We start from the raw sequence: 12662 nt of genomic DNA on the forward strand, positions 1-12662 counted from the left end.
GGGCCCTTGAAAATAAAACATTTGAGAACCACTGGTACTAATACTATAATGGACTCCTACTATGCCATAGTGTCATAGTAAATAAGTATCATACATATTCTGAAGAGACTAACATCAGGTCTTATGATGAAAACAATTACATTATAATGGGGTGTAAAAAACTAAATCTAGAATTTGCCACGGACAAAACCAAGTCTTGCCACAGACACATTTGTCCGTGTACGGACATGTTGATGACCCCTGCATATATGGGTCTATTGGGTTACAGCACTGTACACTCTCACAGTTACACAATGTTATATCTTTGAACTCTCAGAGTTACACATGCATTGCGAGGATGAAATGCATTTTAACAAACACAGACACACAGACACACAGACACACACACACACACACACACACACGCACACACACGCACACACACGCGCGCGCACACACACACACACACACACACACACACACACACACACACACACACACACACACACACACACACACACACACACACACACACACACACATCCCAATTAAATTAGTTTTTTAAACATATTCAACCTGCCGTATGTCATTATAGGCTTTCTTCGCTATTTGCGAACATTTTTAAAAGTATAAAATAGTGGTTAACCACTTAGACCCTATTTGTGTGTGTATGTGTGTGTGTGTGTGTGTGTGTGTGTGTGTGTGTGTGTGTGTGCGTGTGTGCGTGCGTGCGTGCGTGCGTGCGTGCGTGCGTGTGTGTGTTTCCATGTTTGTCACACAGGTGGCTCATTATGTGTGGAACAGAACGGCGTTCGATGCAGTCGACCCTGAAACTACAGACTACCTCATGGGTAGTTATTCTCATTATTCTCTGTCTCTCTCTCTCTCTCTCTCTCTCTCTCTCTCTCTCTCTCTCTCTCTCTCTCTCTCTCTCTCTCTGTGCGTGCATTGCGTGCGTGTGTGCGTTATGTGCGTGCGTGTGCAGTGTGCACATATTCATTGTTCATATTCATTGTCTTCGTTGTTCATTATTATGATCGATTTATTGCTTCTCCCCTCTCCCCCCCTCACTTGGCCCTCTTCCTCCAGCTCTGTTTGAGCCAGGGGACCTGCGCTATGACCTGGACAGGAACCCCCTCATGGACCCCTCCATCGGGGAGATGACGGAGAAGGCCATCCGCATCCTGCGCAAAAACCCCCGGGGCTTCTTCCTGCTGGTGGAGGGTAAGGAGTATATGTTACGTATCATCATACTGTACCATACCATCCACACACTCAGCACTGGTGGGGGTAAAAGTACTCTTTTTACCATTAAAACAGGGTACACATTATTACACATTATTTTACCTTTAACTATTATAGCAAATCTACAAGCTCACAGCGTGGCTCTGAGTGCCGCGCTGTGAGCTTGTAGATCTGCTATTTTCTTTTTAGCGTGAAAATATGTGCAAGTCTTTGAATATTTTTGCACGAAATGTCTTCTAATCCTTTTTTTTAACTCATGTTTCTGGGTCAGTGATGATCAAACTTTTTCATGTCAAGGACCCCCAAAATGACATGTATTTGGCCACAGACCCCCATCTCAAAATATGTTGTTCCAGGGACCACCCAGGAGCAAATATTTGAGTTTCAAATTATCGCTTTTTTTAAAAAGCTATTTGAGACGCACACTCACATTTTTCAATAGTTAAAACATTACATAATTCTAGGCCTAAATGGGTTAAGTAAAAGTATCAATACTGCAATGTAGAAAACTCTGTTACAAGTAAAAGTCTGGAATTCTAAACGTACTTGAGTAAAAGTACAAACCCCAGCCCTGTCCTCATTCAGGAGGTTGATTAGAGATGCTATCTTCGGTGAGGTGTTATAGTGAATTCATGGAAAATGGAATAAGGAAGATGGGTTACTGCTGCTGCTGCTGCTCTGTCAGAGCTTCTGTTGACAATGGAACATACTGACGTGAGATGTCAGCACAATCTCATCTGCACTCTGTGCTGCTGCCTCCTGTGCTCTGTGCTGGAAAATACAGCTATTCCCATTTTGTCGGGTTCCGTTCATCTGTGGTTTCGTGTTCAATAAATTGAATTATAGTGAATGCACTGCGTTGAAAAATGTCAAGACTGAGCTAAGAAATGTCATTTTCAATAACGATAGCGGCACAAATAATGGACGTGAAAATCTCTGCATAAAATATACTCAGCCATCCACCCTATCGTTCATCTATCCCTACACCCACACACTTGTCTGCTCTCCAAACATTATTGCTCATCTCTCATTACTTGTGTCAATAAATCAAATACTATAAGTGCTGAATATCCAACAGCCGTGCTTTTTCAAGCTGGACAATTATTGAACAAACTTATTCAATCATAATCATACAAGAGACCAAGGCCAGTCATACCCACTTTAATTGATACGATGAGTTACGAATTGACATAATCTATGTATTTGTGTATTTTTGTGTTTAGACGGTGGAAACGGGTCAGTATGAGATGCACCCCTGCATTATCTAACCTGCCTGCATCTTTCCCCAAACACATTTAGCTACAGAACACTGTGTACCAGCAGCAAAATCCAGAGACTTGACATTGATTCCGCGTTCAGCTCATTGAGTTGTGCCGCAGTGTGGGCTTAGCAGCGTATGTCTGGCTGACGTATCAGTGCTACGCTCCCCTGGCCCCTGGCCCCCTTCATCCATCTACCCTTCAATCCCAGGCATCTGCCCGGGGACTCCACGGCAGCTATTGAGTGTCTAAACAATGGCTTTTAAAAATAACAGGCCAATCTATTTATACCATAGATTGGGGACATATGGTGTGCCCAATCACCATGAGCGCCCCGGGGAGCTAAACTTATTAGCCTCGGTATATACCCCACTTTCTACCAAGCTGATGGAAGAGAGTTGGATCATGAAATTGATGTGTTATGTCGCAGTGCAATGCATTGCTGGCATGTAGACCTGCTATTTCTGGACACTAGCACACAACTAAGTTTGAATGGCCATTTAGCTTCCATTGTTGTTGAGTGTTGTGAGCTCACACAGACAGATGGAGACATGTAAACATCCACAGATAGAGGCAAGCAAATAAGCATGTTTTGGGGTATAAATGTAAATTGTCAAGCTTATAAAGTGCAAAGAAAACAGTTGGGTGCTACGAAGTAGCATATAAGTAACCAGGGTAAACATCAAACCAAGCATCTAAAAACATGCAAACATTCTATGCACTTCTTGTGTTCTAAATATTAACATACATAACCTAATGTGAACAGATAACCAACACACATTTGTGTGTTGATAGAAGTAGGCAACAAGAAGTGATACAAGGAATAAGGAGAGCTATAGGGTGAGATAGGGTAGGTTTTCAGACTTGGGCGGAAAACAGGGAGTGAATCTGCTGTCATGACAGAGCAGGGGAAATGTATTTATGTATTTGTTTGTTTATTGGCCTTCTGATATTGTGGTGTGTTTTAATAATGGAGGTAGGGTGCTCAACCCCCCTTAAGGAGAGGTGCGTCATACTGGGGGCATGACAAACTGAGAGGCCACCGTTTCTAGACCTTACGCGGGAGATTTATATTTTTTCAAATTATTTAATTCTATTACAAGTTTAGTTTCTTTTTATTTTTCAATTACTCTCTGCAAAAGGAAGAAATTGAGTCAAGCTTTATTGAAACGCAAACGTGGAGTGGACATTCTCTTCTTAAAGCAACAAGCGTCTATATTATTTCAGTCTGTCCAAAAAGTGACACACACAAATGGAAAATGTGTTTTTATTTTAACAAAAGGATATGTGGTCACAACAATACTAATACTAATGTCATCTGCTTTGGATTGAGGGGAGCCCAATGTCATAACAAGTGTCAAGCACAGGCGGGACCCGTCACCTGACAAGCTTTGTGTCTTGTGCCCTTGTACCCTGCTGGCTGCTTCAGGTGGGCGTATTGACCAGGCTCACCACGACAACCTGGCCTCCCAGGCGCTGCACGAGACTGTGGCCTTTGACAACGCCATCTCCAAAGGTCTGGAGCTGACCAGCGAGGAGGAGACTCTCACCGTGGTCATGGCGGACCACTCCCACCCCTTCATCTTCCAAGGATATGGCTTTAGAGGGGCCAGCATTCTGGGTAATTGCAACTGGATGTACACAGTACCTTATTTTAAATTTGTTTTAAATGTTCATTGTTCATGCTTTATCTTCGATAGGCCAGTGTAGACGGACGGGAAACCAAGGGCAGAAAGAGGAGAGAGTAGAGATAAGACTAGGGTTTGATCCTATAGGATTTTAATGATTCCCGGTCTTTTATACTCGCATGACTGAACCTGATTTTGACATTTTGAGGTGGTTTGGGTTTGCTCAGGAAACTCTGAGAAATGTTCACTTTCATGATTGTTCCTTATCAAGCAAAGTCTTGTTTTTTTTCTACCATTTGAGACATTTTGTAAATATGAAATACAATGTTTTGATTGTTTCCTGAGCATTCTAATTCCATTTCTAAATCTCAAAAACAGGTCAAAATGACCTGTTAGTCATGCGAGTGTTAACCATTCTCTCTTAACGGTCCCATTTGAGTCCTATAGGAACCACAAATGGACCCTTATGGGTCTATATTTGCTTCCATTTGTACACTCTCAGAGTTATGGTGGTCCTTGAATTTAAAACCTTTGAGAACAAACCAGGTCTGAAAGTGTGATAAAACCGGTTCCTGAAACGGTTACAAGTGTGATTGAACCAATTCCGGTTCCTCCGTTTCCGGATCCCAACCCTAGACAAGACAGTTTAAATGTTCACATATATGTCCAACATAGGGGTGCCAGGGTGAAAGTTGTCAAGTCTATCTGTGGATTTTGTAAATATTTAACCAGTGAAAAGTATTTACATTTTACATCTTGGGTACAGGTACATAAGAGTAAAATGTATTTTGGTTGGGCTTCCTTCAGACAATGCAGCAGCATAGATAATTACAACACTTCATATATTTGTTGGCTGTAAGACCCCAGCTCTCTGACCCATAGCCAGAGAGCCTTTGTGATTTTTTCTAATTTCTAAACCAATGTTCTAAAGAGTTTTCTGAAAAAACATATGTTGCTAAAATCAAAAATGATGCTTTCCCAGTTTTAATGGTTTATGATGGGGGCAAAAAACGTGAAAAGATTTAAAGAAAAGAAAGAGAAAAAAGAGCAACAAGAGAATAAAAAGAGCATCATGGAATGTAGAATGGGGAATGTTCTGTGCGGTAGCTCAAGCTGAGCCCACCAGGCTCCCCCAGCACCTGGTTGTTTTGAGTGTGCCTATAATAGCCACCCGTATGGAAATGTCCCGGCTGTGTGAAGGCTGGTGTTGTATTTGGGTATGAGGTTTTGAATCACAAGTCATCTGCCCACTCGTCCACGCTGTACCATCTCATTATATCTCCTCCGCTCTGTCAATCCTCTCCTGCCTTCCAGCAGATGTCTTCCCTCCCCTCTCTTGTTCTCTTCCTGTGTGTGTGTGTGTGTGTGTGTGTGTGTGCGTGCGTGCGTGCGTGCGTGCGTGCGTGCGTGCGTGCGTGCGTGCGTGCGTGTGTGCGCGTGTGCGTGTGCGCACGCTTGTGTGTGTGTGTGTGTGTGTGTGTGTGTGTGTGTGTGTGTGTGTGTGTGTGTGTGTGTGTGTGTGTGTGTGTGTGCGTGTGTGTGTGTGTGTGTGTGAGACACAGTGTGTATGTGAATATGTAAATGTTCTTTCATGCTTGCACACATACAGCGGTAAGTATGTGTGTGTTTGTGCGTGTGTGTCTCAGCGGCCAGCGGTATAGCTTGAGATTTCTTCTTGGTCTTCTTTCACTCTCTCCCTCACTGTTGCCCCTCTTCTTTTGAATCCCTTACAGCACTGGTTCCCAAACGGACCGACTTTTATGGGTCATGACTCAAATTAAATCAGTCCCTCCGTCTGTCCGTCACGTCACACCTTTGTCCCTACTCTTATCTCTGCCACGGTTGACCCTATCGATGCTAAACTTTGCACACACACTCATTGGATGGCAAATCACAACCTCTGCCCCTGATTTCTCACATGGCCCTCTTCTAGCGCCACCATCAGGCTGATTTTTGCAAAACACATTTTTGGCCACTGCTCCTACAGATTTTGGCCTAAAATCACATAAAGCGGTACAGCTAAAGTCAAGTCATCAACATGGATCTGTCCCATTTCCCATATTCCCTCCTGATTGGCTACGATTGCCTTCTAAAGTTTGTGTATGCAATGTGACGGTCGCTTATCTCACGATTAGGGAGTCTTACTGGTATAGAGTGTTTGGTCCATATAAGGACTTCCGCCCTATCCCTGTGAGGAGAAAAAAGTAGTTAAAATCTTCCCTGTAGGTGAGGGCCTTCCTCCAATCATGATCGAGTGGGGGCGGGCCTTATGCACACCAAGGCCCACCGGGCCCTGTCTTATACAGCATCATACTTGTCTTTCCCCCCGCATTCTTCATCTGCACTGGTATCACCTCTACCCTCGCCTCTCACATCTCATTCCCTCCTCCTTCAACCCAACCTCCTCTGTCTTCCCTTCATCCTCCTCTATCCTCTATCCTCGCTTCCCTTTCCTCCCTCCTCCATGCTGTAATTTCCTTGCTGTCTGTCGGGGGTTATGGAGATGTCGGAGTGAGCTGAATCGACAGTAAAATAATGTTTCTACATCCCACACGGCAGGGACGTGCTGGCCATTGGGAAAAGCGGGACAACTTCCGAACGGCCGGTTCATTCCCGGCCGGTCCAGGCCGGCCATTAGGAAAAAATCCATTTTGGGGGCTGGGCGGCCAACAAAGTAAATCGTCACTGTCGGGCAGAAACCTCGTATCTCCAAGTTTCAAATCTGTACATTTTTTCGCAAAGCAAAGCCCTGCTTCATCATACAAGGCCGTCGCACAAAAGTAGTGATCTGCAAGCACACAACTGTGCAAGCACAGTGCAAGCACACACGTTGTGTGCTCATAGATCGGCTGTTTTCACTAGTTCAACTCATTTTTAAAATGATAAATACAAAACAAACGGTTTTGTATTTATTCCACCCGACAACAACGAAATATAACTCATGTAATTGGCCCACTGGCTTGTCACTTGTCATGATCTGAAATGGCAAATCTTTGAGTAGCAGCAGCGCTATGGAGAAAGATCTCTCTCTATAGAGCGCAATGAGGGCCTCTCCAACTCTTTTTCCCGGGCTGAATCAGGGGCCCAGCATGTCCCTGCCACACGGAGCGCTAGCTGATGTGCTCCTCCTCCTCCTCCTATCCTCGTTTCAACCTCTTCCTCCTCATCACCCCCTCTCTCTGCCTGCTGCATGGCTCCCTCTGGCCATGTGATTAATGCCTCCGTGAAACACTGAGAGCTTCATCAGCAGCGGGGGATGATGATGTGCTGTGGGCTAATGCCTCACCTGGGGGGAGAGAGAGAGAGAGGCTCAGTCCAACCCCCCGACCTTTTGCAGTCTTTCATTGGAGACCTGGTGACTCCTGCACTCCCTGTGTGTGTGTGTGTGTGTGTGTGTGTGTGTGTGTGTGTGTGTGTGTGTGTGTGTGTGTGTGTGTGTGTGTGTGTGTGTGTGTGTGTGTGTGTGTGTGTGTGTGTGTGTGTGTGTGTGTGTGTGTGTGTGTGTGTGTGTGCGTGCGTGCGTGCGTGCGTGCGTGTGTAAGGTACCATTTGTCATAGGTTTGCGCTGATTGGTCAGCTGCCATATCAGCACTGGTGATAAAACAGAAGCTCTATAGTAGGCACACCAGCACTCACAGAAATGTCCTGAGGGCACTTTTCGGTTTCAGTTGGCAAGGGTAACATCCATATCAAACATTTATCAGCGCTTCAATGCTGATGATGAAGGTTTATGCCTAATGCTGAAGAGCGTGTGTTGTTATTAAAGTGCAGATCTGTGTGGAGATGGCCCGTGTTCAAACAGTGTCTGTTTAGGGCTTCCCGGTCGTATTCCCGGCTCCTCCTGGCTTTGTGTCGGAGTTAACTTTAGCGAGACACAGAAACCTTAAGGGCTCCTGAATGACCAGGTTGGTGCACTGCATCGTTTCCTCCATTGGATAAAGACACTATTATAATTAACAATTTAACAAAAGGTTTCTATTGTAGTGAAGTTAGTTGTGTCTGAGTAGCTCTGCAACTATCCTATATCTTCTTAGCAATTCCTCTATTGATTACTTTTTTTGGTTAATCGAATAATCAAGAAGTGAGTGTTTATTCTTTTAAATCAGCACATCAACAGTAAATGCTGCATTTATATAGCAACTTTATCCAAAGTGCTTTACAAGGCATTACATTCACCCATTCAGTTCAGTGTCTTGCTCTTGGGGGGGGGGGGGGATCAACCCTGAACCTCCGTTTCCCAAGTCAGCGCCACTGACAAAACTAAATTGATTATTAATCACTTCAGCCCCATTTTGCACTTTATTCTACTTTTGTACTGTAACAACAGTTGGATTGAAGAACAGCGAAAAATAGCAGATCTATTTATGCATAAATGAGGTTATATGGGTATAAATAAATTATTGCCCGGAATTTGTTCACGAGGTTATCCAACTGAGAGCTGACATATCAGCAGAGCTGATGATGCAGCAGTGTCCAAGGTGATACCAACCCTGTGTGTATGAATAATACTATTGAGAGAAATAGAATAAATCAGGTATGTGTGTGAGTGAAATCGAATTTTGGGTTTGTGAAGAACTGAGGAAGTGAATGTTATAAAGAAAGAAGGCTGGAATGTGTATATCAGCAACTCTTGGGATTTTTCAATCTAAATATCATTCTTATCATTATTTGACGACCTTGCAGGCTTATGCAAAGGCTAAAATGTAACTAGAAATACTGTTCCTACGAAACAGTGTGGGCTCGATGTGCTGCTCCTCAATGGCTAAGGGCCCTGAGAATAAACTTAACCCTGCCTTTGTATTGTCAGTAATTATTTTTTTTGCAGAGAATAAACTTGACCTTTAAAGATGTTATAACATACTGGTCTCGCCTTTCAGCGAGCCCACAAAAAAAGCATGTTATGCAGACTGTTTTATAGTTTCAATGTACTGATTATAGATTTTTCAGTTATTCTACTGTTAGGCTGACGATAGTTTCTTGGTTTACCTACGATCACTATTGCTATGCTATATGCATTTGATGTATTACCTTGTGCTGTCCTTGCTTATTGTAAGTCGCTCTCGATCAAGAATTGTAAATATCATTATTATGTGTGAAGGACAAATCTCCATGGTTGTGTTTTCTAGGTAAAGCTCCCTTGTGGGCCACAGACTTTCTGCCTTACACTGTCCTGGGGTACGGCAATGGACCTGGGTATGGCAAGGGACCTGATGGCAAGCGCCCCGACATCCGGAAGGTTGACACAAGTAAGACCCCTGTCATTATTAATCAGTCCTCTAACACAGTGGTTCTCAACCTTTTCAGGCCGTGACCCTCCCTCCAAAATAATCATACTTGAACTGTTTGTAGGAGTTACAGGCATTACAATTAGTTTAACTCGGTTCCACAGGTGAATCTTGGGAAATCTACAAGCTCACAACACCTCACAACATTCACGTTGGGAGCTTGTAGATCGGCTATTTTCAAAATGTTTTCCTCTCTCTTATATTATTTGACAATTTGACCAATGTTGGTACATTTTTATAGTATAGTTTTTTGATACTTTTGATGCAGTAATGGTCTTCTATTTTTAGGTATCAAAAGGGCCTTAAAAGTCCTCAGAATGTCACGTCACTGTCATCTTTAAGAGCATCTGCTAAAGAGAGTACATTGCAGTATTGATACTTTTACTGAAGTAAAGAATGTGAGTACTTTTTCCACCACTGTTTATGGTGTCTTCCCTCTGTGTGTCTCTCTCTTCCCGTCTATCCATTCCATCCCTCCATCAGAGGCCAAGACCTACGCCCAGCTCGCTGCGGTGCCCATGGAGTCCACTACGCATGGCGGGGAGGACGTGGCGGTGCTGGCCCGCGGGCCCATGGCACACCTCTTCCAGGGGGTCCACGAGCAGAGCTATGTGGCCCACGCCATGGGCTACGCTGCCTGCGTTGGCAGCGACCAGAGGCATTGCGGCATTCAGCCACACACCACGGCTCCCAACGATCCCATCCACACCACGACGAGCAGCGATAAGAACGCCGCCGCGGCGCTTAAGCCCCTGGGAAGACCTGGCACGCTGGTGGCGGTGCTCCTGAGTGCCCTGCTCGCTGCCATGCTGCACTGAGGGTGTGTGTGTGTGTGTGTGTGTATGTGTGTGTGTGTGTGTGTGTCCTAATTTATAATCTCTAGTATGGCGGTGTTGCTTGCCAAAAAACAACTGATCTACAGGCTACAGCTTACCGTATATAGAAAGAAGAAAGCACTGGAGTAAACTCGGACTGTTAAAGTGCTCCTGGAAGGAGCTAAGCTCAAACCTCTGGCTTTGTCCAGGCTCTAAAGCGTGGCCTACATCTGGCCTACATCTGGCCTACATTTTGGCACAAAGTGCCCAATGTTTGTTGTACGCCCACTCACCCAGGCCAGGGTCACAATGGCCAAGCTTCGTGGGACCCTTAATGAAATTAACTCATAAACAGCACAGCTCACTTCACACTATGTGTGATTTTTATTTTATTTACAGGGTGCAGGCAAATAAAGTGACGTTTCGATGTCAATACATCTTGGTCAGGTCATGACCTGCACCCTGTGAAATAAAAAAGCTCTATAACGGTCTGACATAATTATATTCTACATATTCCTGTCCTGTTCCTGAGATGCACCGGACCAGCCTAAACTTGGCTTGAGATGCGGTGGAAACTATAGCTTAGCTTGTAGATCTGTACTCTTTGTCAAGCAACACCCTTGTGTAATGGTGTGTAAATTAACTTAACTATTGATGTTTGTCTTACTAAATCCAACCTTACAAAAAGTCTCACCAAGTGATATCAACACAAAGTCACCAATATGCGTATGAGTATGAATGCCAGTATATCTGATATAGGCCTTGTAGCTATTAAACCCTTTCATGCAAAAAAAAAATAGGATGATTTTGTACCTTTCGTTGTGATTAAAGACTTATTATCAAATAATAATATATGTTATTATCATTGAGATTTGAATACAGCAGTATCAGTCTGATGTCAGCATGCATTTTTGTGATGATCCATCCTGTGAGGATGAGAGGGAGATACATGGAGGTTAAAGATTACGTCACTGTATCTACATTTGCACTGGGGTCTCCTTTGAACTACTGTTTCTGTATCTGCAATGTCAGTGAGTGGTGGAAGAAGAACTCTTATTACCACAGCTGCCTTAATGCCCCATCTGACTGCACCACTTTCTCCTCTGTCTTTCTTGTCAATATGAAGACACCAGTGTCTCTTTTTCTTGTCATGAAGACAACAGTGTAATCTTGTTTTATTCGATGGCCTTCCTGCCCTGGCATTTAGCCTTTGTGCCCTCAAAACACCAAAGGCCAAGTGGCCTTGCCCCTAAAATGATGAGATTCCAGGCCTGAGTAGCATACCATAAACTAGAAATACTCTTTTACACGTATATCATGTAGGCCTATAGCCTATATGAGTTCTCTCTCATGTATGATGTATCCAGAGTCCCGACCTGAAAATGTAAGTTCTGTTTATACGAGCACTGGCCAGACGGCCAAACCTCTGTTGCTGTTACTAAATAAATAAAGAATTAATAATTATTATCACTCACACACTCCCTTTAAACCAAGGGTCTTCAACAGGGGGTCTGGGACCCCTAGGTCCTCAGAGTTACTACAGGGTGGCCTCCAAATCTTTGTGTGATAGAAACGCTTTTTCCTCCTTTTTTATATTAACCACTTGAACCATAGCGTCCATATTCTGAGAACTTTGTCAAAAATAATTTTCGGCAAAGAGGTTTGGTGTAGGTTTGGTGTAGCAGTGCGACTTCAAAGTCGCACTGCGTGTTTGAACACGCACTGCGTGTTTGAACTCGCACTGTGTGTTTGAAGTCGCAGTGCGTGTTGTTCAGACATTATAGTCAGGTCCACTATGTATTTTTGTTGGATTTTTTTGGAGATTAGTAAAACTATACATTTCTGGAATCTTCAGAGCATGGGGAATCCAAAAATCTTTGTTTGCATTTGCACAGACACCTGCAAAGCCGCCATTTTGGACGTTCAAAATGGCCGACATAAAATACATAATTTGTGCTATCTTGGCTTCTAGACAACCTAGAAACCTAATTAAACATGCCAATCCTATGTTTTCTGGGTCAAGGAATCGACTGAGTAAATGATGGGTGTAAAATGTTCCGGACCCCCACCCCCTTTCTGGGGGTTATCTATTTTGGGACCTCCCAGAACAGTACACCAGCCACTTAATGTCTGATTTTCATAATAATAGAGTTTTGTAGGTTTTAAAACATCCTGAGTTCATCCATTAGACTTTTAAAGCAGCCAGAATAACCGTTGTGACTTTTGGTAGGGGTCTTTCCTCACCTGGGACCCCCTAGACAGACCCCTGAGCCTATCTCAGCAATCACTCAATGTTAAATTAGATCATAATTGAAGCATAAAAGTTGTTGTAGCTGGGCTCTGAAAACAAAAATGAGTAAGCAAAATACCAGGGGTCTTCCTCAGGGGGTCCGGGACCCCTGGGGGGTCCTCAGAGTTACTACAGGGGGCCCACCAAATCTTGATGGGAAA

At 43.8% G+C, this 12662-nt stretch overlaps 1 protein-coding gene across 1 annotated transcript in view; it reads left to right on the plus strand.

Annotated features, from left to right (window-relative positions):
• Positions 1–10214, plus strand: part of alp3 (alkaline phosphatase 3) — a gene marked incomplete at its 3' end in the record, with an annotated part of 20977 nt that extends 10763 nt beyond the window's left edge. Inside the window, exons 7-11 of the mRNA XM_080731914.1 lie at positions 761–830; positions 1069–1203; positions 3913–4104; positions 9238–9357; positions 9880–10214. Of these exons, the coding sequence (XP_080588040.1) occupies positions 761–830; positions 1069–1203; positions 3913–4104; positions 9238–9357; positions 9880–10214 (852 nt within the window). The remainder of the gene's footprint in view (positions 1–760; positions 831–1068; positions 1204–3912; positions 4105–9237; positions 9358–9879) is intronic.
• Positions 10215–12662: the final 2448 nt, after the last annotated feature.

Source organism: Nannobrachium achirus (genome assembly GCF_963921795.1).
Source record: "Nannobrachium achirus genome assembly, chromosome: 8".
NCBI lineage: Eukaryota > Metazoa > Chordata > Actinopteri > Myctophiformes > Myctophidae > Nannobrachium > Nannobrachium achirus.